The sequence below is a fragment of the Nelumbo nucifera genome, chromosome 2, assembly GCF_055504915.1.
Source record: "Nelumbo nucifera cultivar China Antique chromosome 2, China Antique-T2T, whole genome shotgun sequence".
NCBI lineage: Eukaryota > Viridiplantae > Streptophyta > Magnoliopsida > Proteales > Nelumbonaceae > Nelumbo > Nelumbo nucifera.
In genome coordinates this window covers 69332344-69360004 of record NC_142650.1, presented here as the reverse complement: position 1 = coordinate 69360004, position 27661 = coordinate 69332344, and the positions used below count along the sequence as shown (strand labels likewise).

The 27661-nt window shown below is 40.8% G+C and overlaps 1 protein-coding gene and 1 pseudogene across 2 annotated transcripts in view; both read left to right on the top strand.

Moving 5' to 3' along the window:
- Positions 1–17961, top strand: part of LOC104601467 (tRNA-thr(GGU) m(6)t(6)A37 methyltransferase) — a 79082-nt gene extending 61121 nt beyond the window's left edge. Inside the window, exon 9 of one of the 2 annotated variants that reach the window (XM_010264810.3) lies at positions 16887–17961. In XM_010264810.3, the coding sequence (XP_010263112.1) occupies positions 16887–17294 (408 nt within the window). In that variant the 3' untranslated portion in view covers positions 17295–17961. The remainder of the gene's footprint in view (positions 1–16886) is intronic. The other variant, XM_088896948.1, reaches the window with a different exon arrangement.
- A 6173-nt stretch (positions 17962–24134) lies between these two features.
- On the top strand, positions 24135–26595 carry LOC148802310 (protein FAR1-RELATED SEQUENCE 5-like; annotated as a pseudogene).
- Positions 26596–27661: the final 1066 nt, after the last annotated feature.

Here is a 27661-nt window from a genome sequence, read left to right as displayed (position 1 = left end):
AAGTTTGATGGGACAGGTTACCTAGAATGGGCTCAATCGGCCATGATGACCATAGGAGGAAAGGAGAAACTGGGATATGTAACTGGAGACACAATAGAAATTACTTATGGGGGAAAACTATCTAGTGATGACTTGGTTGTGCAACTCTATGCAGCCTCACATCAATAGAAATTACTTATGGGTGAAAACTGCTAAGGAAATTTAGGAGAATATGAAGGAAATCTACTCACAGCCCCTAGGACCTATGAGCTGAAAAGTGAAGTGAATAACCTTAAACGAGAGGAGAAACCTATATCTGTATATTCCTCCACTCTGAAATCTCTGTGGCATGAGATTGATCACTTGGAGACCATTGAATGGGAAAGCCAAAAGGATGCAACAACATATAGGAAGCTGGTTGAAACCAATATAGTGTTTGAATTACTTGCTGGACTGAATTTAGAATATGACATTGTGAGGCAGTAGTTACTTACTAGGGATAGTGTCACTCTATCTCAGGCCTATTCACTAGTACATAGTGAAGAGAGTAGAAGGAAGGTTATGTTACAAATCCCATCCATGGAATCAGCCTTGGCAGCAGTGAAACCAAAGCCTATTGGTAATAAGGAGAAAGAAATAAAGAGGGAAGACAAGAGGGAGATGGTTTCTGATTATTGTAAGAAGCCAAAGCACACCAGGGACACCTGTTGGAAGTTGCATCCCTACCTTATCCTAGAAAAACTCAAGAATAAGAAGGGTAGTGCCGATGTAGATGTTAGTTCTGATGGTGCATCTTCCTCTACTACAAAATCTACATCCCTAGATGCCTTAGCTGTAGCCAGAGCCGCCTTAACTCAATTAGAGTGTGAAGTTGGAGCCTTAGGATCATCCCAATCATTTGGATCATCTACTACTACACAAAGGAAAACGCTGTTGCACCTCGTCAACTGTCCATTTCATCTCTTAGTTTCTTTCTTATGACCACCTCTCACCATCATACAAATCCTTTTTGGTGTCCATTGCTGCTATACCCATTCTTAGAACAGTGCATGAAGCCCTAGAAGTACTTGAGTGGAAAGAAGCAATGAAAGTAGAGATGGATGCACTTATCAAAAATGATACTTGAGAGCTACTAGATCAACCAAGAGGGAAGAAACCGGTTGGGTGCAAATGGATATTTACTATGAAGTACAATGTAGATGGCTCAATTGAAAGATACAAAGCCCGACTGGTTGCTAAGAGATATGCACAGACTCATGGTATTGATTATGTAGAAACCTCTGCACCAATTGCCAAAATGAACACAATCAAAGTGTTATTGTCATTTACTGCAAACCTTTGCACCAATTAATCTCATCGTTGTTCTAGATGGATATTAAGAATGCTTTTCTGAATGGTGATCTCTAGGAAGAAGTATATATGCAATTGCCCTTGGTTTCTATGATGAAGATAATGGAAAGAAAGTCTACTGACTTAAGAAGACTTTGTATGGTTCGAAACAGTCCCCAAGGGCATGGTTTGACAAGTTTAGACGTGCCTTGGAAAAATTTGGCTATATACAGTCTCAATCAGATCACACCCTATTTCATCCCTAACTCTCTTGGTTGTATATGTTGATGATATTATGGTAACAGGCAATTACAGTGATGAGATTAATTCCCTCAAGAAGTTACTTAGTAAGGAGTTTGAAGTGAGATTTGGGTGATTTGCGATATTTTCTAGGAATTGAAGTAGCTAGATCTAAGCATGGTATCTTCATTTCTCAGAGGAAATATGCCCTTGATCTCTTGGAAGAAACTAGAAAGTTGGAAGTTAAACCAACAGATTGGTTGGAAAGCTTTTCTACCTTTGCTTAACACTGCCAAATATTTCTTATGTTATCAGTACTGTCAGTTAATATATGTAGTCTCCCATAACATCCCATCTTGCAATTGAAAGGATACTTGCCTACTTAAAGAGGTGTCGAGGCAGAGGTATACTCTTCAAGAATAATGGTCATATGAAGATAGAAGTGTACACTAATGCATATTGGGTTGGTTATGTGGATGATAGGAGATCTACCTCATGGTACTGTTCTCTTATTGGAGGCAATCTGGTTTCTTGGAAAAGTAAAAAACTAGTGCTGAAGTAGAGTACAGATCTATGGATAATTGGGTGGCTGAAGTGTTATGGCTGAGATCTATGGATAATGGGGTGGCTGCAGTCTTACCTTGTAGCTTCGGAAGAGAAGGGAGTGGATGGAGGGAAGGCAACTGGCCAAAAGTTTGAAGACCAGAATAAAAAAAACTCAGGAGGCAGCATCGATTGGTACCTCTGGGAGTGTAGAAGTGCAAGGCCATTTGAGTCCTGAAATGGTGGTTGCTTGCTCTTCTATTCATCGAAGAATATTGGTAGGAGTGGGGAAGGAGGAATGGAAGAAAAGAATGGTGTTAGTGGCTGATAAAGGGGTGACAGATTGGAAGAAGGTTCTGAGTACAGTTGCAGGAGAGATAGGTGCTGGGAATGAAGCGATGCTGTTCCCTTTTGCGGAGACGAAAGCCGTGCTTGATGTAGGCAACCAGGAACTAAGCTTCAAAGCAGTTGTGGTGGATGGAGGTCTGATACAGGTTCAGAACTGGAGCCCAATCTGCAATGAAGTCGAAGTTCAAGATGGATGTGTTTGGCTGAAGCTAATAGGCCTTCCATTTAACCTATGGCGGGACCCTGTTCTTGAGTATATAGTGTAGAGTCTGGGAGGTATTTTAGTGAAGGCTGATAGGTGTAACCTGAGTGCAGTGGAGTTACAGGTTGCTGGTGTTAGACACGAGAACTTGCCGAGGTTCTTTGATATTTGTTCGGACGAAGCCTGGTTCAAGGTGTGGGTGGCTTCAAAAGTCGAACGGTCGTGGTGGGAAGGAGGTCCTAAGGTTGAAGATGATGAGATGGCAGGGTGGTGGACATGTGGAGGGAAGAGGGAGGGCAGTGAAAAGGTGAAGCAGATGAAGGTTAAATCTGGGGTTACTATGTCGGTTAGGGAAAACCAAACAATAGGCAACCTATTTAAGGAAATTAATTCAAATGGGTTTGAATTAAACAAAATTAGGGCGGGCTCTTCATCTTATGCTGACGTGACAAAGAAGCAGATTGCTTCTGGGAGCAGAATGGCTTGGTCCAAGCCGGTGAAGGTGGTGGGTGGGTCAGGCGGGCTGAAGATTAAACCGGGACAAATTTGGAAGGAGCCACGTGACAACTTAAAAAGTCACGTGAGTGGGTTGGAAAGTGAACCGGGCCACTCATTTAAGGGCCCACGTGACAACTTAAGTGGTCACACGGGCGGGTCGGGCGGGCCTAATACCGAACACAGGCCTTTTTCAAATGACCCACTTGATAACTTAAGTTGTCACGTGGGTCGGGGTAAGGAGACAGCATAGACCATTACTAGACAGTGAACTTGGTCTATCTTCGTCCCAAATGGCGAGAATGGATGGGCGACGCTCATAGCAGCAGAAGTTGGAAAAGGGGAACTTTCAGTGGGTCCCCCGCCGGAACCGTGAGGAGGTTAGCCCCCTGCGACACTCCTCAGACAGGCCGAATCCAAGATATGCAAGGGAAAGAGCAGAAGAGAGGGAAGAGGCGGATGAAGGTTGGGTGCAATGCAGTGAGGAAGATGATGATTTGGACGAAAGCTCAGATGATGGTACCAGCGTGGGCAGTGTAAACGACAAAGGTGGCTATGCCGGAGGTGACATGGATGGGTGGAATATTGCAAGATTATTTCCGGGTGAAGGTTGTAACCAAACTAATTCATCTCCAAGACTCTAGAGTGTGCAAGGTACAACAAAAGGGGCAAATCAGGAGAACCTGAAGCAGAGCAGGAACTCACCTCCTAGTGGTGATTCAGGGGTAGAGAGGAGAGATCACCAGAGTGACTAAAGGACAGAAGTACTTTCCAACCAACTCAGGGAGATAGACGTTTACCAACCTCTGGAACAAGAGAGGGAGGCCGGGAACAGTCCTTTTCCAACCTTTCCATCATTCCCAGGTAACAAAGTGAATTCGGTTTTTGCTACTAATGTGTCTCCTTTGTCTTTGGTTCCAGATTCCGTCCCGGCGCCATGTACTGTAGCCCATGAATATGCAGCCAAGCTAGATGGTGGGTTGTTCGAGGTAGTGGAGAAGGAAGTGAAGGACTGTGGGGAGGAGCGGGAAGGGAGGTATAGGAACGAAAAAGTGTGGGAAATCATTGAAAGAGTGTTTAGTGAAGTTGAAGGAATTTTGATTTGGAGGAGGGTTGGGGAGGAAGGAAGAGGGGAGGGGTCAGTGGAGAGGAAGGAAAGGAAGGAGGGTAGAGTGGGAGAGGAATGTGGGGAGAGAACATGGCTGGAGGCAAGTAACAGGAGAGGGGGGTGGTTGGAGAGGAGAGAAGAGAGGTGGGACCAGAGGTGAGGAGGGAAGGGCAGGGGAGCAGAGTTGGAGGGGAAAGTGCAGGAAGGATAGGGGTGGAGGATTCGGTGAAAGAGGACATGATAGCAGAATTTGTGGGGAAGATGGGGTGTAGGCTAGAAGATTTGAATGTGCTGAAAGGTCTACAGAAGAGGAAGAAGGGGATAAAAACAAAGAAGAGGAAGCTGAGTGAAGTAAAGAGACTGAAAAGAGATGTAGAAGGGGATAAGAAGTTCAGGGCAACAAGAGATAGAAGAAAAAGGGGAAAGTAGTGAGTAGGTAGAGAGGGAGTCAAGAAAGAAGTGGAAATGAAGATACTTAGTTGGAACATAAGGGGAATAGGGAGTGCAAGAAAAAGAGCAACAATAAAAGAGGTGATAAGGAGGTATGACCCAGATATTGTTCTGTTACAGGAGTCCAAGAGAATGGAGTTTAATAATGGGCGAGGAGTGTATGGAAAGTCAGGGGGATTAGCTGGGTGGTTGCTCCTTCGTGGGGTGCTTCGGGGGGGATTGTAACAATGTGGAAGAGGGATGCGGTTGAAGGCTTGGAGGAGCTGATTGGGAAGTATTCGGTTTCCATGAAGTTTAAGCAGCAAGAGGATGGTTATGTATGGGTGCTCACAAATGTATATGGACCAAATGACTACAGAGAGAAAGGAGTTGTGGGAGGAATTGGTAGATGTTAGATGTGATCAGATACTCGGAGGAAACCAATAAAATTAATCAGAGGGTGACAAAAAGCATGTGGAAGTTTAACAAGTTTGTGGATGCCTTTGAGCTTAAAGAGATTCCTTTAGCCCACAAAATATTTACATGGTCAAATCTCCATTCTAGTCCCATCTGCTCTAAGTTGGATAGATTCTTGTTCTCTTTGGATTGGGAAGAACATTGGGGAAATTTGGTTTCTAGAGCTCTCCCAAGGATGACCTCGGATCATTGGCCCATAGTGATTTGTAAGGAGGAAAGGAGTGGAGGACCTGCCCCATTTAGATTTGAAAACATGTGGTTACTCCACCCTGGGTTTACCAATAAACTACAATTTGTGAAAGCAAAGGTCAAGGAGTGGAATCTTTTGGAGTTTGGAAGGTTAGAAGAAAGAAAGAAAATGCTGATGGACCAACTTGAAAACATTGACTCTAAAGAAGAAAGGGGAGAATTTGGAAAGGAAGATAAGTAACTCAGGAGAGGCTTGAGAAGACAGTTAGAGGATTGCCTGCATAAGGAGTGTTGTTGCTTGTGGTGATTGAGAGAGAGAGAGAGAGAAAGAGAGATACAGATGATAGAAAGAAAAGCAAACTTAGTGCTGGCAACCGCCAATCTTCTATTTATATTAATCTTTATAAAAAAGACAAAATTACAAGTATGCCCCTGGCGGCATATCCTAGGATAAGAACAATAAGAAAAAAAAGGAAAGAAAGGACTAGTAGCTGAAACTGTCCCACTAACATCAGTTACAAGGGACACTTAAGCCTTACAACACTCCCCCTCAAGTTGGGCTGAAGATGTCTATCATGCCCAGCTTGTCACATAGCTCATTGTGTCGCGAACACGGAAGTCCTTTTGTGAGGACATCAGCAAGTTGTTCCTTGGAGTTGACATAAGAGATACAAATTTCCCTTTTTTCCAGTTTCTCTCTTATTAAGTGCTTATCCACCTCAATATGCTTAGTCCTCTCATGTAGGACCGGGCTGCTGGCGATGTTTATTGCAGCCTTGTTGTCACAGTAAAGAGACATAGGATTATGAACAACAACTCTAAGCTCACCTAGGAGGTTCTTTAGCCAAAGGACTTCAGCCACCCCATGTGCCATAGCTCTATATTCTAGCTTCTGCACTTGATCTTGCTACCACACTTCGCTTCTTGCTCTTCTAGGTCACCAGATTTCCTCCCACAAATGTGCAATACCCACTAGTGGACTTTCTATCATCCACGACTCCTGCCCAATCAGCATCTGTAAAGACTTCCACCTTTAGGTGATTGTTTTTTTCTGAATAGTAGGCCTGTTCCTGGATGTTTCTTCAGGTATCTAAGGACTTTCTTTGCTGCCTCCATGTGTGGCTTCTTAGGATAGTGCATAAACTGGCTCAGAACTCCAACTGAATAGGCAATATCTAGATGGGTCATGGATAGATAAATCAGCTTTTCCACTAACCTTTGGAACTGCTTTACATCTTTCAGAGGTTCACCAATACAGTCACCTAGCTTGTGGTCCGCATCCATAGGAGTGTCTGCCGGCCTTGCACCTAATTTACCTGTATCCCGTAATAGATCAAGGGTGTATTTCCTTTGAGAGACAAAGATACCCATTTTTGAACGGGCAACTTCAATCCCAAGGAAATACTTTAGGAGTCCTAGATCTGTCACTTCAAATTTGGATGCAAGGAATTGTTTCAATTTCTGTATCTCTGAACTCCAACTCCCTGTGATGATGATATCGTCTACATACACTATCAATACGGCAACCTGCTCCTAACATCTCTTCACAAAAAGTGTATGATCAGACTGGCACTGTTGGAACCCCATCTCTTGAATTGCCATGTGAAACTTACTAAACCAGGCTCTAGGAGACTGTTTTAAGCCGTAGAGAGACTTTCGTAGCTTGCACACCTTGTTTTCACTTCCCTTGGCAGAGAACCCAGGAGGTTGAACCATGTATACCTCTTCTTCCAAGTCACCATTCAGGAAGGCACTCTTTATGTCCAGTTGATGCAATTCCCAGTCAAAGTTAGCAGCTAAGGATAGGAGAACCCTAATCGAGTTCATCTTAGCCATCGGAGCAAAAGTCTCATCATAGTCAACTCCATATACTTGTGTGTACCCTGTGGCTACTAGTCTTGCTTTGTACTTTTCAACTGTTCCATCTGCCTTGTGCTAAACTGTGAACACCCATTTGCACCCCACGGGTTCTTTCCCCTCTGGAGGATCCACCAATTCCCAAGTCTGATTTTTGTGGAGGGCATCAATCTCCTCCTTCATGGCATCTATCCATTCAGAGCATTTTAAGGCTTCTGCAACATTCTTGGGAACAGAGATGTAGTCAACTGCCGATAGGAAGGCTCGGTACGAGAGAGAGATGTGGTCATAGGAAACAAAGTGGGTAATGGGGTGTTTGGTAGTGCAAGACCTGACTCCCTTTCGTTGAGCAATAGGGATGTCTAGGTCGTCCACAGTGGGAGTAGGGTTAGAGGTTGGACTTACCTCCTGGGATTCTGATGATGTCAGTTGCTCAGTGTTTGGCTACTCCACATTTCTATCACGCTGCTGATCTCTCCGACAAGTACGTTGGAAGACACGGAAGGGAGTGAGGTCTGAAATAGAAGGAAGAGACACCTGAACCTGCTTCTCCTCTTCCACACTACGGCTCTCCCCCGGAGGAGGGAAGAACGGCTTGGACTCAAAAAAGGACACATCCATAGACACAATATTTACGACTAACTGGGTCAAAACACCGATACCCCTTTTGAGAGTACCCCAAGAAGACACAAGGAATGGACCGAGGGTCTAACTTACCTCTGGATGGAGACAAATCATGGACAAAGGCCCGACAACCAAAGACTCTCATGGGGATGGAAAATAAAGGTGACTGAGGGTACAGTAACTGATGAGGGGCCATGTAATTCAATACTCTGGAGGGCATGCGGTTGATGACATACGCAGTTGTAAGTATAGCATCCACCCAAAACCTTTTTGGGACATTCATGTGTAACATCATCCCACGGGCTACCTCAAGGAGGTGTCTGTTTTTTCTTTCTGCAACCCCATTTTGCTGTGGTGTTCTAGCGCATGAGCTTCTATGAATAGACCCATGGGAGGCGAAGAACTCATTTAGCTCCCCATGGAAGTATTCCTTCGCATTATCAAATTGGAAGATCTGTATTTCAACATGGAACTGTGTAAACACCATCCTCTGGAAGTCTTTCATTATCTTTGGAACCTCGTCTCTGCTACGCATAGGGACTACCCATGTATAGCAAGAGTAATCATCAATCAATGTAATAAAATACTTATATCCACCCTTAGAGATTACCTTTGTAGGCCCCCATACATCAGAATACACAACATGAAAAGGAACATTTGATCTTTTATTGCTTGAATGAAAGGTTGTTCTACATTGTTTACTCAACTGACACGTTTGACACATGAACTCTGACACTGAACACGACTTAAATAAAAGTAGAAACAAACATTTTATTACTTCGAAAGAAACATGACCTAAACAACTGTGCCACAACAAAATTTGACTCATATTTGACTGGCTATGTGACTCTGAGGATGACACGGAGAGACCAGCTTTGTTGTCGAGAATGTAGAGACCGTCCACCAGGCTTCCTCTACCAATCGTCCTCCCAGAAGTTAGGTCCTGAAAAACACATGAGTCAGCAAAAAAGGTTACACTACAGTTTAAAGAACTTGTAATGCTACTAATTGAAAGCAAATTTATGGGAAGTTAAGGGACATGCAATACACAATTCGGGTTAAGGCCATGGGGAAGGGATATCGATCCTTGACCTGCAATGGAAGAAAAGGAACCATCTGCAAGTCTCACTCTATCCCTTCCTAACAAAAGGCTATAAGAATGGAATAGGTTAGGCTTACCGGTCATGTGATTTGAGGCCCCTGAGTAATCCAAGGGGAATCTGTGGGAGTGACATGGAATGCAGAAGCCACATTACCTGAAGTAAATGCAAAAGAGGTAGAGGGAGTACCAGTGACTGAGCTGTCCAATTGCCGCAATGCCCTACCATAAGATTTCAGATGCTCTCTGAATGAATTCATTATATCCTCCTTGGGGTCAGGCTTATTAGGAGGGTCCCGGGTACTACCGGCAACTCGTTCTTTTCAAGTGACCTTTACTCTGTTCTTGATTCTTTGCTCCCCACTTGGGTTTCCCGTGGATGTCCCAACAGGTGTCACGTGCATGTCGTGACCTTCTACAGTGGGTACAAAAGAGTTTATCTTTATCATCTGCCTTCTTAGGATCACTTTTCTTCCCTGTTGAGTTGTTATTCACCACAGCCAAGGCAACTTGTTGCTCCCCCTCAGCTGTAACCATCACACTTCGCCTGCTTTCTTCAGATTGGACAAGGGAGTATACTTCATGTACTGTAGGCAATTCTTTGCTTCCTAGGATCTGCACCCTTAATGATTCATATACAGGGAAAGCAAACACTCGTTGCTGAGAGATAGCTTCTTGTAGGCCTTAGCATCATCATCGTTCTTCCACTCTATGGCCTGATAATGGCCCAACTCCTTCCATATGGAGGTAAGAGCTGAATAATATGAGGACAAGCTACGGTTTCCCTGTTTACATGTTGAAGACTCAGCTTGTAGTTGGTAAATCTTGGCATAATGCCTTTGCTCAGAATAGGTAATTCTGGCCTATTCCCAGATCTCACTGGCGGTGTCTGCCCACATAAAATTCTTTTTCACATCAGGTTCCATGGCTGCGAGGAGCCAAGACATCACCATACTGTTTTCTTGGTCCTACCTATCATGTTCAGCCGTCTCACCCTTGGGTTCTTTCACCCTTCCATTGATGTAACCGGCCTTACCCCTTGCCGTTACATAGAGTTTTACACTCTTAGCCCACTCCAGGTAGTTCAGATTGTTCAAGGGGGTAATTGGCATGGAAAAAACCATGGTTTCACCTCCCATACCTGTTGTGCTGCGGGTTGGGGTGTTCCCCGGTGAGGTCAGTTCATGACTTGCCATTGAATATTACAACCAACCAATCCAAATGCCACCTAACAGCACAGCCGCCACAACTGGAATGTGGCAACTCAGGGTTTACTCCTAGAATGTGAGCAACAAACTATTGAATATTGCCGAGAGCACAAGAACTACTGTTGAGAATAAGATATCAGTCACTACAACGTCCAAACAGAACAATAAATAGTCCGGTCATCGGTTCAGCACCACCAATACAAACATTACTGTCAGTCTGAATGTGGTTCCCCCACTCTAACCATCCAATTATTCAAACTAGTAATCATATAATCAAGGCATGAGTCCTACGCCATTGGATAAAGAATACTGAGATAAACTGAAACAAAACCACACCTCTAGATCAGAACCTGCTAGGGTTTCATTGCACCATCAACACCCTCCTTCGATTAGGGTTTCAGCAGACCAGCACCATCCCACGGCCAGACACAACTAGGGTTTTTCAGTAACTGTCGCTTGGGGCCACTAGGGTTTCAGCAGAAGTACAGCCGCAGGACTTACTAGGGTTTCTGCAAGCACAGCCACCAGAGAAGATTGAAAACACAAGCCGCCACTAGGGTTTCTGTAAGTGCAGCCGCCAGAGAAAACTGAGACCAGCCGCCACTAGGGTCTTTTTTTCTTTTTGATACAAAAGTAGCCACGTCCAATCCTCTTTAGAAAGGTTGATGCTAGGATAGTAGGTCTTCTCTAGCCCAGAAATTCCGCTCTGATACCATGTTGTTGCTTGTGGTGATTGAGAGAGAGAGAGAGAGAGGTACGGATGATAGAAAGAAAAGCAAACTCAATATTGGCAGTCGCCAGTCTTCTATTTATATTAATCTTTATAAAAAAGACAAAATTACAAGTATGCCCCTGGCGGCATATCCTAGGATAAGAACAATAAGAAAAAAAAAAAGGAAAGAAAGGACTAATAGCTGAAACTGTCCCACTAACATCAGTTACAAGGGACACTTAAGCCTTACAGCAAGGAGGAAATAAGCTGGAGGCAAAAATCTCGATGTAAATGATTGCAGGAGGGAGACAAAAACACTAGGTATTTTCACTCTTTGGCGGATGGAAGGAGGAGGAACTTTATCTCCAAATTGTTAGTAGGTGGAGTTGAGTTAACACAATAAGAGGAGATAGTTGGGGCTTGTGTGGAGCACTTTAAATCCATTCTAAGAAGGCCGGTAAGTAGAAGGGTGTGGGTAGAAGGTTTGGATTGGCCAGATGTAGGGGTGGAGAACAAGAGAAGGTTGGAAAGAAGATTTGATTTGGAAGAGATTAAGGAGGCTATGTTTTCTATGGATAGAACTAAAGCTCCAAGGCCGGATGGGTTCACAATGGCTTTTTATCAGGACTGTTGGGATATTTTGAAAGATGATCTTTTGCTGGTGTTTGAGGAGTTTTTCAGGAGAGGAATTATCAATCTAGGTGTGAACTCTACATTTATAGCTCTGATTCCAAAAAAGAAAGATGCCTCCCACCCGAAGGACTTTAGGCCAATTAGCTTGGTTAATAGCCTGTACAAGATCATTGCTAGGTGTTGTCATTGAGGTTGAAGGAGGTTTTGCCAGACACCATCGCACAAAATCAAGGAGCTTTTGTGAGTGGAAGGCAAATCACTGATCAAATCTTAATTGCTAATGAGAGTGTGGAGAACTTTAAGAAGGCTAAAAAGGAGTGGTCTGTAAGTAGGACTTGGAAAAGGCTTATGACTTGGTGGACTGGGAATTCTTGAGGAAAGTTTTGATCAAATTTGGGTTTGGTGGTAGATGGTGCAATTGGATCATGGGCTGTGTCTGGAATTGTCATTATTCAGTGCTAGTGAATGGGACAGTGGTAGAGTTCTTTTCGGCCAATAGGGGTATAAGACAAGGAGACCCTCTCTCCTTTCTTGTTCATACTAATTGCGGAGGTCCTGGGGAAATTGATTCACAGAGCAGACTCGAGGGGTCTCGTTAGAGGTTGGAGAGTCGGGAGGATGGAAACCCCTCACTCACTTACAGTTTACTGATGACACGATTCTATTCTGTGGAGGTGGCAATGTGAGCTTTATTAGGAACTTGAAGTTGGTGATACAACTATTTGAGCAAATGTCTAACTTGAAGGTGAACTTTGGGAAAAGTTGTGGAGTGAATATGGAGGAGGGAGAGATCAGGGAGAGTGCAGAAGTGTTGGGGTGTGAAGTGTTAGGGTGGCCATTGAATTACTTAGGGTTACCATTAGGTGACAACCCTATGAGGGAGAGCTTTTGGAACCCGGTGGTGGAAAGGTTTGAAAAATGATAGGTCTCTTCGAAAAAGAATTACCTCTCTCTTGGTGGAAGAGTTACACTGATTAAGGCCACGCTTGCTAATTTACCCATCTACTTCCTATATGTGTTCAAAATCCTAGTGAAGGTATCTAACAGGTTGGAGAAGTTGATGAGAGACTTCTTGTGGGAGCCGGGAGAGGAGAAGAGGGATCATAGAGTCAGTTGGGAGGTAGTGTCCAGGAGTAAAATTTGTGGTGGTTTGGGGCTCGGGAATGTTAGAAGAAGGAATATGGCTCTTCTAGGGAAGTGGTTGTGGAGGTTCCCCTTGGAGAAGGAGAAGCTATGGGCTAGAATAGTGGCAAGTATACATGGGTTGGAGCACAATGGTTGGGATGCTGGAATCAAAGCTAGGACCACAAGCTTTTCTCCTTGGAAAGCCATTCACAATCTGCTTCCAGTATTCTCCCCCAATATCAGGTATGATCTGAATTCCGGTCCATAAAATTATGGGAACAAACTTGGGTGGGGAATGTCCCTCTAAAGGAACAAACTCCGGTAACTCCATTCACAATCTGCTTCCAGTATTCACAATCTGCTTTTCTCTTTGTATGCTCTATCTGATCTTAAAAATGAGCCAGTTTCATCCTTCATTACCTCATCCTCTTTCAATTCTGGGCTTGGGTGGAATTTGGGTCTCAGAAGGGCCTTCTTGAACTTCTTGATAATGTTGTCTTAGACCCCACAAGGGCGGACTCTAGAATTTGGACCCCTACACCCACTGGCTTCTTTTCTTATGCTTCCTGTTTCAAAGTCCTAAGCCAGTCCACCAGTCCTGTAACCCCCCCTTTCCCTGTTGATGAGGTTTGGTGTAGAGCAATCCCTCCTAGGGTTGGTAGTTTTTGTTGGGAAGCCTATATGGAAAGATTCAACACTGGTGATCTACTCCAAAAGAAGCGACCCAATACTTGCTTGTCACCCCATTGGTGTGTTCTATGTAAAGCGGATGGGGAGACTGGTTTTCACCTACTGGTATCATGCCATTTTGCGAGGTCAATTTGGGAATGGGCTTTTTCCCTCTTTGGGTGTAGATGGAACCCTCCATCAGATCTGCAGGGCCTTTTTTCCCCTTCTGTCTTCAGGTGGCGTAGGAAAAGGGGAAGGACCATGTAGAGAGGTTTGAGGGCTGCAGTATGTTGGACAATATGGGAAGAAAGAAACTTCAGGATATTCTCAGCGGCTGAGAGAGGGATGGAAGAACTAAAGGCTATCATTCATTTTAGGGCTGTACAATGGCTGAAATCTTTGGAACTATTCACAGGTTACACAGTGGATGACATGTTGAGGAAGTGGGGTGAAATAGTAAAGTGCACACAGACCAAATCAGTAATGAGTTGTCTTGGACACCTCTACCTGTTGGGTTCATGAAATTAAATTTTGATGGGAGTAGTAGGGGGAACCCTGGACAATCAGGGATTGGGGTGTCTTTAGTGATGAGAATGGGGTCATTTTTGCCTTGTTCTCAGGCCCAATTGGAGTGGGTGGCTCCCTTAGAGCTGAGATCTTTGCAGTTATGGAAGGAGTCCAGAAAGCCAAGGAGATGAATGCAGACAGCAATGGTTTATGGAGGTACAGTAATCAGAGGAAGAAATTAAGTGGCTGGTGCGGGAGATGGAAGTTAAAATGTGCTGGGTCAAAAGATCAGCCAATTCTCTAGCTGATGGTTTGGCTAAACAAGGGGCAGAAAGGGATTCAATATTTTGGGCTAAGTTGTAATTTTTTGTCTCTACCTATTCTTTTGTTTTCTTGATTGTACTTGGAAGATAAGTGTGTTTGTCTTCCTTATGTAACCTCTTTGGTGAATTAATGAAATTGTTATTGATCAAAATATATATATATATATATATATATATATATATATATATATATATATATATATATATCTGTTTGGGCCTTGTCATGGGCTTGTTAATTGGGCCTACATTAGTTACTGTTATATTCCGTTAAGTAGTGTCTTAGTCGGCAGGGGTATAGTAGTCCTTGTAACCTATTTTATGATAGAAACCTATAAATATCAAATCTGGGCAGCAGAATAGTCTCTCCTCTTCTTTTCTTCCTCTCTTCTCTCTTCTGTCTTTCCTTTTTCTCTGTGTTTTCCTACAGAAATTGAACTAGAGTACAGGCCAAAGGTGATCAATATCAGCCTTCTTGATTCACACAAGTAACACTAATTTGAGGATAGACACCATCCTGGTCTCTTTCTCTGTAATAAATCACAGGTATTAATTACACCATAGAAGACCTCCCAACAGAAAGCACCTAACTTGGGGGGACAACTAAAGGTCCCAATAGGGCGACACCAAATTTCTTTAGAAGGAAAAGGCAAGGGAGAAGGAGAAGAGGAAGTTAAAGAGTGGAAGAAAGAGGCACAACTAAAGGTCCCAAAAGGATGCATGGTTCAAAGAAAACCCCATCAAGGACTTGAAGAAGTTTTGAAACAAGGTCCAGTTTTTAATCTCTCACGTTCCTTTGCAACCCCAAGCCAACCAAAACCAAAGGGGGAAGGTGAGTGGGTCAAAAATTCTGAAACCGATTTGCCTTTGAGAGGAAAGGGCAAAAATAGAAGGAAAGGACTCCTTCAGGGGAGCTTCACCCACCCACAGATCTTCCCAAAATTTAACTTTATTGCCTGAATTGAGATCAAACATGGTATGAGGAAGGAAAAGTGTAAGAACTTTGTGAATGGCTTCCTATAGAGAGGCATTGGAAGCCCCACTCGAAATTCCAGCATCCCAACCATTCTCTAAGAGCCCATGAATGCTAGTCACTACCTTGTGCCACAACTTATATGTTTCGCACGCAAATCTCCAAAGCCATTTTCCAAGAAGTGCTGAATTTTTCTCTTTTAGTCTCCCTAATCCTAATCCTCTCATCTCCTTCCTTTGGCACATTATCTCCCATCTTATTAAATGGTATTTCTTTGCATCCCCCTGGTTCCTACAAGAAGTCCCTCATCAGTTTTTCTAATTTTTTAATAATTGCTTGGGACGTGCGAAACAAAGATAGGTAATAAACAGGGAGGTTTGCTAAGGTGGACTTAATGAGTGTTATTCTTCCACACAACCAACTTCTTTTCAACTTCTCCACCACTAGATTCCAGAAATTCAAAGATCTCAGATTTGCACTAAGAGGGAGTCCTAAGTACTCAATGGCCACTCACTAAACATACATCCTTGGCCCACAAATCTAATTCCTCCGATTCCAAGTTGATCCCAGCCACCACACTCTTATTTTAAGTTAACCTTTAAATTTGCAACTTTCTCAAAAAGACTCGCCAACAATCTCACATTCCTTGCTCCCAACCCATCTTCATGTTCACAAAAAATGATAATGTCAGCTGCAAATTGTAAATGGATTACCACTACCCTACCCTATCTCTCCCTATCTTCCACCCCTTTAAAAGTCCCACTTCATCAACTTTTGAGATTAACTTGCTAAAAACTTCTGCTAGGAGAGTGAATTAAAAGGGGGAGAGGGGATCCCCTTGCTTTAGACCCCTTAAGGCTCCAACCACCCTATTAACCAAGACTAAGAAATGGCAAGTTTGCAAGCGCCCTTTTATCCATTTTCACCACTTTGCACCAAAACCACAGTTTACCAATGCTTCAAGCAAGAAAGCCCAATCTACAAAATCATATGCTTTCTCCAAGTCCAATTTGCACATCACACCCTTCTTCCCAGATCTCTTGAAAGCTTCAACACACTCATTGGCAATAAGTATCTGATCCGAGATTTGTCTATCCTTAATGAAGGCCCCTTGGAACTAAGAGATAATTGAAGGGAGAACCTTTTTTTAACCGCAAGGAAAGTACTTTAGCTAAAATCTTATAAAGACTGGTCTCCAAAACTGATCAGTCTAAAGTCCTTGGGATGGAAAACTCCTGATTTCTCAGGGATAAAGGCAATGAATGTAGCATTAGCACCCCTGCTGATAATCCCCCTATAAAACAATTCCTCAAAAACTTTCATCAAATCCTCGCTTAACCATTCTTAACAGTCTTGATAAAAGGCCACGGTGTAACCATCAGGGCCAGGAGTAGAGAAAATAGCATCCTTTACCTCTTTCCTATCAAATTTTCTCTCCAGTTTCCCTTCTCAAAGAAGAATCCAAAATTGGCCATTCCAAGCCTTCTAGTTTCCATCATTTACAACACTGGCAAGTCTGGCATGCTGCACCTATTGTAGAATGTTGGCACCCAAGATTTCCCCAGTCTTTAGAGTTTGGATTTAACAATAGTTTTCTTAACATTCATGTTGTTTTGCCTGATCAGTTACTTACCTAATGAAAAGAAATTGCTTAATTTATTGCCAAAAATGATTTTGATCTAGTTCAAGTGATGTTAGAATTCAATCCATAATAATCAGCAGTTAGAATCTTATCTAAGATGGGCCACCCTTAGGAATACAACTCCAGTTATGATTACAATAAATAGTATCTCCTAAGAACCTATTTGTTTTTGTTTCAGGAGAAGAGATCACTCTATGAATCACCTGGTGAGTTCCAAAGCCTGATCAAGGAGGTACTCTCATGGGATATAAGGTCTCTGTCTCAACGAAAGCGACCTCACGGTTGTCTCTTGAAGATGGAAAATCATGCAGTGAGCAATATGAACCCAGAGTTCGAGAAAGACCAGGATGAAGATCTTGGTTATGAGAATGAACAAGGTTCAATTTCTTCGAGCAATGTGATTTATCACCTGATATTGGAAGGATTGGATATTTCCTACATAATCGATTGTGGTGGTAATGCTGTAGTAGAGAAAGTTACACCTTCAACCAACACCCAAGACAATAGTCGAAGATGTTGCAATTACATGATATGGAGGGACAAACTTGGACCCAAGACAATAGTTGAAACTGCTACAAATACATGATGTGGGGAGACAAACTTTGTTTGGTTTTGGGACTTTTACCATGTTAATTATGACTATGCTATTCATATCAATTCATCACTGAATGACCAATATGAATAGTACTGTATGATTCTTCAGGGAATTAGCATGCCTGCTCAAGGGTCATCTCTAGATTGACATGGCAAGCCAACCAGTTTTGTAAAAAGTGATTTATATTGACCTGTTGATTTCCCAGCGACCTAGAAAAGGCCCAACCCCCTGAATTAAGCCCCAAAGGTTGAGTTCGGCTTCAGTCACCGCAAAGCCCGTTCGAACAGCTTTTATAGCTTTGCATTGGGAATATTTCCATATTTAATGAGTTCAGCTTCTATCTCCATACTTGTGTACTTTATTTTATGGGGAGATATTCCCAATGCAAGGTTGCAAGAGGCTGTTCAAACGGTGTAAGCATAGGTTTGCCAAACTCGTGTTTTATTTTATGAGATATTTTCAATGTATTGCAAGAGGCTGTTCAAATAGTGTGAGCATGGACTTGCACTGGCCGAAGCCAAATTTATGTTTTATTTCATGGGGAAATTCCCAATGCAAGGTTGTAAGAGGCTGTTCAAACGGTGTGAACAGACAAGGTTAAAAATGTAATAAATGGGTCATTGGCCCCCTCAAAAATTGAATTGAAATGTTAAGATCACTCTCCAACGTTTTTCCAATTCCCAAAATTAAAAAATGTTTATTTTTTCTTAAAACAATCTGTCATGCTATTCATATCAAACATTTCCGCTGGCTCTGCCATTGTTGATGAGGCGTTTGATATAGTGGCGTTGCACTGTCATTGCTTGTGGGTTAATAAATACAAATTTGTTAGGGAGATTTGTATTGGTCAATCGAAAATGCAACACAATGCCATTGTACCAAACATCCTCTTAAATTATGAAACAACATCCATTTGGACCATCTGTTCAGTTTTCTACAAAAGCATTTATTCCAATGCTTACTCGGTGGTTTTTCATCATCACCCAAGCCTCGTCATACTTATCAAGGGAAGAATGTTCCCAATGCATGGCTGGGATATGCTGTGGAGTGCGTTGTTTGGGAAACCAATGTGAAATCAATTCAATCATATCGGGCTGGCTTCATGAATCCTATCCATTTTTAAATTTTAAGCGTTTAAATTTTCTTACCCATTTTTTTCAGTAAAAGCGATTTTATTAAGAATAAGATAATGGATTTAGTACAGAGAATGAGAATGAGTAGCCTCGGCTACCCCAATAACCTTTAAGGTTCCACCTAGGACTTGCTTTACATTCTTACACCTGAGCCCAGAAACATAGTTCCCTATTAGCCCCTTGCTTTGCTAGCTGGTCCGCAAATCCATTTGCTGCTCTTGGAGCCCACTGATATAATATTTGTATATCTTTTGTAATATAAATAATTTTCTTATCTCAGTTCTGAATATCCATGGAGTCTTCCCATCTTGCTTTAGCCAGCTTATAACTACTTTGGAGTCCCCATCTACCACCAATTTCCGAAGACCACTGCTTTGAATTCAGTTGTAATGGAGTTGCCCCTACCAATCGGGCCCGAATACAGCCCCACTATTGTCCCCCTGTCATCTCTTATGACCCCACCAATTCCAGCCACACCCGGGTTGCCAAAGTTGCTTCTATCAAAGTTTAGTTTGAGAAACCTAGATTCAGGAGGATCCCAACTTCTTAGGACCTTCTTTTTTGCAGCTGACAAGGATGCTACAGTCCTCCAGTTCCTGATTATGTCATCCATAGTAAAGTCTGAAAATAAGTCCATAGTTTTCACCCATGAGATTATTTTTATCATAATCCCTTTTATCATCAATTCCTTGCATCCTTTTTTCCTTTCACAAATTCTATGATTTCTTTCCTCCCATAACATCCACAATACTTCTACCCGTGTGCATTTCCATAAAGTTCTTCCTCTTCTTTTTGGTCATCGGAAGGTGGAGGCTTCAAACATTCTTCCCAAGTTCACCAGGGTATCCCACCTACATCCAAAGAGAGAAAAATACCAATCCCAAATGTTGTTAGCTACAGGACATGAATTAAATATATGAAGAGCAGTTTCACCATTAGATTCACACAAACAACACCAATTAGGTGAAAGGCACCAACCAGGCATCTTCCTCTGCATCAGATCACAAGTGTTAATTGTACCATGGGAGACCTCCCAACAAAAAGCATCCACTTTAGGGGGAACAGGGTGACACCAGATTTCTCAGACTGGGAATTAGACCCCAGGGTGACTAGAGGTCAAAGTTTTGAAAAATGACGCACAACTGAACACTCCAAGGGGATTCGGAATCCAAATTCTAGTATCTGGTTTGGTAGGACCAATGAAAACCCCGTCAAGCAACTAAACAATAGAGGAAACCAAATCCAACTCAGAATCTCTCACATTTTTGCGGAGACCCAGATTCCAAGCAAAACCAGATTGTGAAGGAGAAGGGGATAGGAAATCAGCAACCGGATTACCCTTAAGGCAAGACAGGTCAAAAATTGATGGGAATAAGGTCTTTAAAGAATAGTCACCCACCCATACATCTTCCCAAAATTTAACTTTGCTACCTGAATTGAGATCATACCTGACATGATTGAGGAACAATGGTAGGATTTTGTGAATCGCTTTCCAAGGAGAAGTGCTAGAAACCCTTCTAGACATTCTAACATCCCAACCATTTACAGAGAGCCCATGAATACTAGTCATAATCTTGTGCCACGACCTGTCTGCTTCCTGTGGGAACCTCCATAACCACTTTCCTAGTAGAGCCTCATTCCTTTCCTTCAACCTTCCTAACCCCTAGCCTCCAAACTCTTCCCTCCTAGATATTGTCCCACCTTACTAGATGATCTCTCTTCTTCTCTTCTGGTTCCCACAAAAAGTCCCTCATTATTTTCTCCAGTCTCTTCCCCATAACTTGAGGCATGCTAAACATCGAGAGGTAATAAATTGGAAGGTTAGCAAGGGCAGACTTAATGAGGATAATCCTTACCCCCAAAGAAATGTAATTCCTCTTTCACGCAGCAAGTTTCTTTTCAAACCTTTTCACAACTGAACTCCAAAAATCTATGCTTTTGGGATTTGCACCAAGGGGGAGGCCTAAATACTTGAGTGGCCAATCACTTCTTAAGCATCCTAATTCCTCAGCCCACAAATTAACATCTTCTTGTGCTAAATTGATCCCTGCCACCTAACTCTTACTAAGATTCACCCTCATATTTGTCACTTTTTCAAATAATTTAATCAACACCCTAAGATTTCTTGCTCCTACCTCATCTCCAGCCTCGCAAAAAATAATGATGTCATCCGCAAACTGTAGATGAGTTAACACCACCCTCTCCCTCCCTACTCTCCAACCTTTTAACACCCCCATATCCTCTACCTTCGAGATCAATCTACTAAAATCCTCAGCTAATATGGTGAAAAGGAAAGAAGATAAAGGGTCCCCTTGTCTCACTCCTCGTCGGGCACCAAAGAAATCCTTGATTGCACCATTCACCAATACAGAGAAGTGAGAAGATTGTAGGCACCCTTTAATTCATTTGCACCATCTTGCTTCAAACCCACACATCCTTAAAGCCTCAACTAGGAACTCTCAGTCCACCAAATCATAGGCTTTCTCTAAATCCAGTTTGCACACAATGCCCTTCCTTCCAGCTTTCTTGAAATCCTTCACACATTCATTGGCAATGAGTATCTAATCTGAAATTTGTCTCTCTTGAATAAAGGCCCCTTGCTGCTTTCACCTCATCTACCTCAAATCTTTTTCTCCAAACTTCTGCTCACATCATCTTCTAGGGCTGGCCAGTCAATTCCTTCCATCTCCCATCTCCCATCTTCCTGAAAGAGGACTTCTAAAGATTGATTTAAAATGATTCACCAAGACCTCAGCAATCTCATCACGATTAATTATTCTGCGATCCTCCAATTCTAACATAGAAATCAAATTCTTCATTTTTCTCCCATTCGCAATCATGTGAAAATATTTTGTGTTCCCATCTCCTTTGATCCACCGCACTCTTGATTTCTGCCTCCAAGTCATTTCTACTCTAAGGAGTGTGGTTTCCAACTCTTTTCTTAAATTAAACCTCTCGTCTTTTTCCCCTACACTCAATGAGCCAGATTCCTCCTTATTTATTTCTTCAATTTTGTTTGCCACATTCATCTTCCTCTCTTCTATCCTCCCAAATTTACTATGATTCTATTCCTTGATTTTTCCTTTTAATTTCCGAAGCTTCCTATAGAATCTCACCCCTTTCCAAACATCTTGGGAGTCATCTTCTTTCCACCACTCCTCAATCTTTCATACAAATTTCGGGACCGTCAACCACATGTTCTCAAACCTAAAGGGCATAGGCCCATCCCCGCCTACCCCTTGTCCAGTACATATTGGCCAATGATCTAAGGTGACCTTGGGTAGTGTCCTACCCACCATGTTATTCTAGTGTTCCTCCCAATCCCAAGAAACAAAAAATCTATCCAGCTTTGAGCACATCGAATTCTCTTGACAATTAGTCCAATAAAATATGTGTTGACCAATCTCAATTTCCTTTACTTCAAATGTATCTATAAAGCAATTAAATCTTTTCATGCTGGTGGTAACCTTTTGCCTTGGATTATTAGATTCAGCGGTATGTTTGATCACATTAAAATCCCCCCTAAACACCACGGGTCTTGCCATAAACCTCTCACATCTGCTAGTTCTTCCGACATCTCATTTCTATCCCTATGTGAATTAGGCCCATAAACATTTGTTAGGACCCAATTAAACTTATCATCTATATTCTGCAGTTTTATTGACACTGAGTATCTACCTATCAATTCCTCCACACATTCCATTGTATTCTCATTCCACATAGTGACTATCTCTCCTGAGACCCCCGCACGATGAAGCCATGGTCCATCCAATGTCTCTACCTCCCCATACACTCCTTATCCACCTTCTATCAATCTCTTGTGCCTTTGACTCTTGGAGCATCACCACATCTGGCTTTTCCCTCCTTAACACTTCCTTTATGAGCCTTCTCTTAGCAGCCCTCCCCAAACCTCTAACATTCCAACTTATAATCTTCATTTCACCATCACTTCACTTGGCCCTACCTTATATTTTTTGTTTTCAGCCTTTCCTTCCACTTTTCCCACCCTCCTCTCTATTTTTTTCAGCTCCCTTACCTTCCTTTTTCCTACTTTTCCCCCCTCCAGGCATCTCCATCTTCTGAGCCCTGTCCAAACCTAAACAAGAGATCTTTAAACCCAACTTCTCAGCCCACTTCCTTAGTGATATTTCCTCATCAAAGTCACCCTCCCATGAACCTCAACTTCCTTCCCACTACCTCCTGCCACCCTCATTTTCCTTATAGGGTCCACTCTAGTTTCCCCTACTTCTGCTACTTCCCCCATCACATCACTTGCTACCCCCTCATTATGGGCACCTTCAACATTTCGGGGCTCTCTATGACCTTAGTTCTCGGTTGAAGTGTTTGCAAGGACAGCACAATTACCATTATTAACCAAAAATGAATTCACACAGTTACCTTGGATACCTGGTAAACCTAGGGTGTGGTGTTATGAGGACTCAGAGATGGCACAAGGATGGTGTCCCCTATCCCCAAGTTAGCAGGTGTTGTTGGTTGGTCAGTGTCTATCTAAATCATGTGGCCTTGGTCTAGGTTTGGCACATTGACCCTACTTGGCGAGTTAGTGTTTATCTCCTGGCTCGCATCATTCTCTAATTTAAAGCACGATTCGAGTCTGGATCTCCTACACAATCCTTCATCTACATCAAATCAGAGAGTGCCAATTCAGCACTCTCTCATGCTTAAATTTCACATGTGCGAGTTAGAGTAACAGACGTTTCAAACATCCTCCCTGTTTTTAGTATATTAAAATTTTAAAACAAATAAAAAATAAGGGTTAGGGTTTCTTTTTCCTATTTTATTCAAATAAAAAACAAGAAAATTAAACAATCGAGGTAAGGGATTTAATTGACCTTTCTCTGTTAATTTTAATACGTAGATAGACAATAAAAGATTCAAAAGAATAGAGAATCTATCACCAGTCATAGTTTTATGTTAAGAAGGCTAACCACCGATTTGAAACTTTATATAGTTGATCGTTTATAGTTTTTTTTGGGATTTGCATAGCATTCAATATTGTTGTCCACAATCATGACCTCATACATTTACTTTAATGTCAATAGTACTTTGTTCCTTTAAAAACAAATTTCATAATTATTAATTATTTAATCCTCGATTTTTGTTTTACATGTCAACATAAATGTAACTTGTGTAGTAGGTTTTTTTGTACTGTATTTGTACCTAATACCTCTAAATTATAAGATGAACATGTGAAAGGAGCTTTTCACCTGTTTGTCTTTTGTTCCAACTTCCACCGTTCTCTAATAATACTTAATCTGACCTTTCATTGTTTCAATGATACTTATCTGCAATCTTCATTGTTCAGTACTTGTGTCTTTAGTCATTAGTGGGAAAATTTTCATTGAACCTTCTCTCAAGGTTTGATCTCCAACCCTCACTGTCTTAATGGTACTTAACTTGTAATCCTCATTGAACATTGCTTCTATTCACCTTAATTTATGTGAAGTTTTAAATTTTTCTTATTATTATAATTGTCTTCTTGCATTTATAACTTTAATCCTATTTACTTACAAATTTAATTTAGAAGTTATTTGCTTTCTTTCAAATTAAATATTAACTGTTAAAGTAAATCCTATTTGTGTTATATCAAAGATTATGGAGATTGGTCCTCGTAGGCTGATTTTTTAATACAAAGGTGACAACGAACATTCTACTTCTAGGTCATTTGAGGTACATGAAAGGATTAAGCCATTGACTTGGGCAAGGGAGAATGCACTTTTGATTATTTAACTACAAATAAAGAACAACAAATCATGGATGCAAGCATGCATAGCCTGGTTTTTCAATCCATTGGTGACAAAGAACATATCACTACTACTTTACTTGAGGCACATGAAATGGGTAAGGCTATTGATTTGGATAAGGGAAAATATGTTGATGATATGGCTACAAATGAAGAGCAACAAAGTCTGGATGCAAGTATAAAAAAGAGGCTCAAAAACAGATGTTCTCATATTCCTAATGAGTGGACTCCAGAAGTTGGAATGGTGCTTAAAACAGAAGTGAAGCTTATAATTTTTATAACAGATATGCTGGAATGGTGGGGTTTAGTGCTCGGAAGTCAAATAGAAATCTTTGTCCTTTCATTGGACGAGTGAAATTTAGAAAATATTGTTGTGCTAAAGGGGGGAAGCACCTACAAGATAAGCGTAAGCCCAATGTTATATATCCTAGGCCAGAGACAAGGTGTGGTTGTAAGGCTGAAATGAAGATAAGTCTTCGAGAATATTCTTGTTATCATGTAGTTGGTTTCAATGAGACTCATAATCATTTGATTACAATCCCTACGAAATCACATATGTTGAGATCTCAAAGAAAAACTACCAAGGAACAAGGTGCATATGTTAGAAGGATAGATGATTCAAGAATAACTCCAAAAGCATCTATGGAATCAATGGCCAGAGAAGCCAATGGACGTGAAAACATTGGATTCACTTCTATAGATTTGAAGAATTACTTGTGTTCATATAGGAGTGGGAATATGGAAAAAGGATAGGTAGGTAATATTTTACAGTATTTCCATGATAGACGGTCTGAAGATTCATCTTTTGTCTATGAAATTCAATTAGACCAAGCTGAATTAGTCACAAACATATTTTGGGTAGATGCACAAATGATTATAGATTATGCTCATTTTAGTGGCGTTGTGTGCTTTGACACAATTTATAGAACAAACAATGAGAATCAGCCATTCACACTTCTGTGGGTGTGAATATAAGCAATAAATCATTTTCAGTGTTGCAGTATTATATGATGAAACTACAGAAACATTTGAATGGTTGTTTAAGACTTTTATGAAAACAATGGGTGGAGAAAAGCCAAGGACTATCTTGACTGATGATGATGCAGCTATGGCAAAGGCAATCAGTTCAATATTATCACAATCACATCAAAGACTATTTTTTGATATGTTTCAAAATGTCGTAAAACACCTTAGTGGGATATTTGAAAATTTTAGGACATTTTCTAAGGAATTCAGCAAATTTGTATATGATTATGAAGAAGTGGATGAGTTTGAAAATGCATGGGAAAGTTTGATCACCAAGTACAATCTTCGAAAGAATGACTAGTTGCAAAAACTATATAGCAAAAGGCATAAATGTGCTCAAGTGTTTGGGAGACAAACATTTTCAGTTGGTAAAAGTACAACACAAAGAAGTGAGAGTTTGAATAGTTGTTTAAAGAGTTATCTTAACATCAAGCATAATTTGTTAAGATTTTTTCGGCATTTTGAGAGAGTGGTTGTTGACAGGCGGTACGAAGAGTTGAAAGCATAATTTTCAACAACACAAAGTGTTCCAACTTTGTCAGTGCAATTAGATATATTGTACTAAAGTACTATAACAACTAAATTGTAGCATTGGTGAAGATCATAGATCATATTGTGTCTGAAACAATAACTAAATATGTAGTGAATGTATTTGGAACAAAACACAACACAAAGTTGCTTTTGACTCAACAAATGATTCAGTAAGTTGCAGTTGCAAAAACCTTGAATATGTAGGGATCTTATGTGGGCATGCCTTGAAAGTGTTCAATCTTAAACACATTAGGATGATCCCCTCATGCTACATACTAAAAAGATGGACTATTGATGCAAAAAAAAAGGTGTTGATGCTTCATGTGGCTCTAACATTAGTTTGGAGAAGAACATAACAACAACAATGCGCTTATAAGGAGTTGAATCGTTTGTTTACTCAAATAGCAAGTAGAGTTGCACAAGATGAGGATGTTTATAAAATTGTTGTGGAGTCTTCAGAAGACATATGCATCAAAGAGTTTGAGAGCATAGGTCAATGAAACTATTAGCTATCCTACAAATCCTAAAGGATTATGTAAGGGTGTTGGTGGAAATAATATCATTTATGAAGGAACCACATCAACAGTAGTCAAAGGAATTAAACACAAGGTGAGTGTAATACGCATTCTTCAAAAAGGCCCAAAAATGCTTTAGAAAAAGGCTATAACAAAGAGAACAAAAAGGAAGAAGAAGCAAACTAATGATGAATGTTCTATCCAACAGCTCATACAAGTATTTTTAAATTCATTAATAGAATGCATTTTATTGATTAAACTATTACAATGTAGAAACTTAGAATTGGAGGTGATATAACTAATGTCTCAAAGAAGAGGACAAAAGTGACAAAGGTAAAATTTTTATATTATAGGATTCAAAGTTTGATTATGAATTTGAGGAGCCATTTTCATCTAGACAAGTATTTCTGAGATTTGATTATGAATTTGTTTTTAGTTTTGATAGTAAAATTCTTATATTATAGGATTCAAAGTTTGGAAAAAATAATGAGAATCAAAAAAATGCTCTCCATATTCAGGTATGACGTTGTCCGATTATATTACATTTTTTATTCACTTGGTTTTTATTCTATACCAACTTTAGTCTTTATAATTGGGTTTTGTGTTTAATGAAAAGCATTCAAGTGAACAAGAATTTGCATCTCAACATATTGGTCCAATTCCAATGACAATGAACGTTGGTTTGCAAAATGTTTGTATCACTGATTAGCTATTTTGGATAATTGTAATTAAGGTATGTCTTATACATTTTTTTGGGGGATTTTTTTGGTACAACCACAATTATTTCATGTATAGAGAGCCCAATTCTTTCAATAGTGATTATACATTGTCTCAATTTTATTTAGGACCACTATTTATTTATTTTTTATTCACATGTTTTAATTAATCTCTCTTATGGGTTTCATATATTTTGGTTTTCCATTCACTTTTTTATATAGGCACAATTATCTGGTACTGTTTTTGGGGAATTTATTCATACTAACTCTCATACAAAGCATGTGAGGATCTAAGTGTTTACAGCTCTTATATTTATTTCAAAATACATGTTTTTCCATTCGTAATATGATTTTCATTGTATTAACAGTGCTTTGGGTTTTCAGGTTGAGCAATTATTGGGGCTGAGCACAAGGAAGAAAGTAACAAGCCTCCAAATATATTTGAACAAATATTTTTTGTTTAAACTTGAAAATTGATGTTTTATTTAAACTTTGATACTTGAATTTCGGCTCATGTAGAGCAATTACTAGAATATTTTTTGAACACTTAGGCTGATATTATGGTATTTTTATAGTGGTTATAGATGGAGTTCAACAAAATGGTTAGAATTCATTTTATGCTTAAACATAAAGAGAGTTGTATAATTGTTCATAGATGTAGAGGTATTTATAT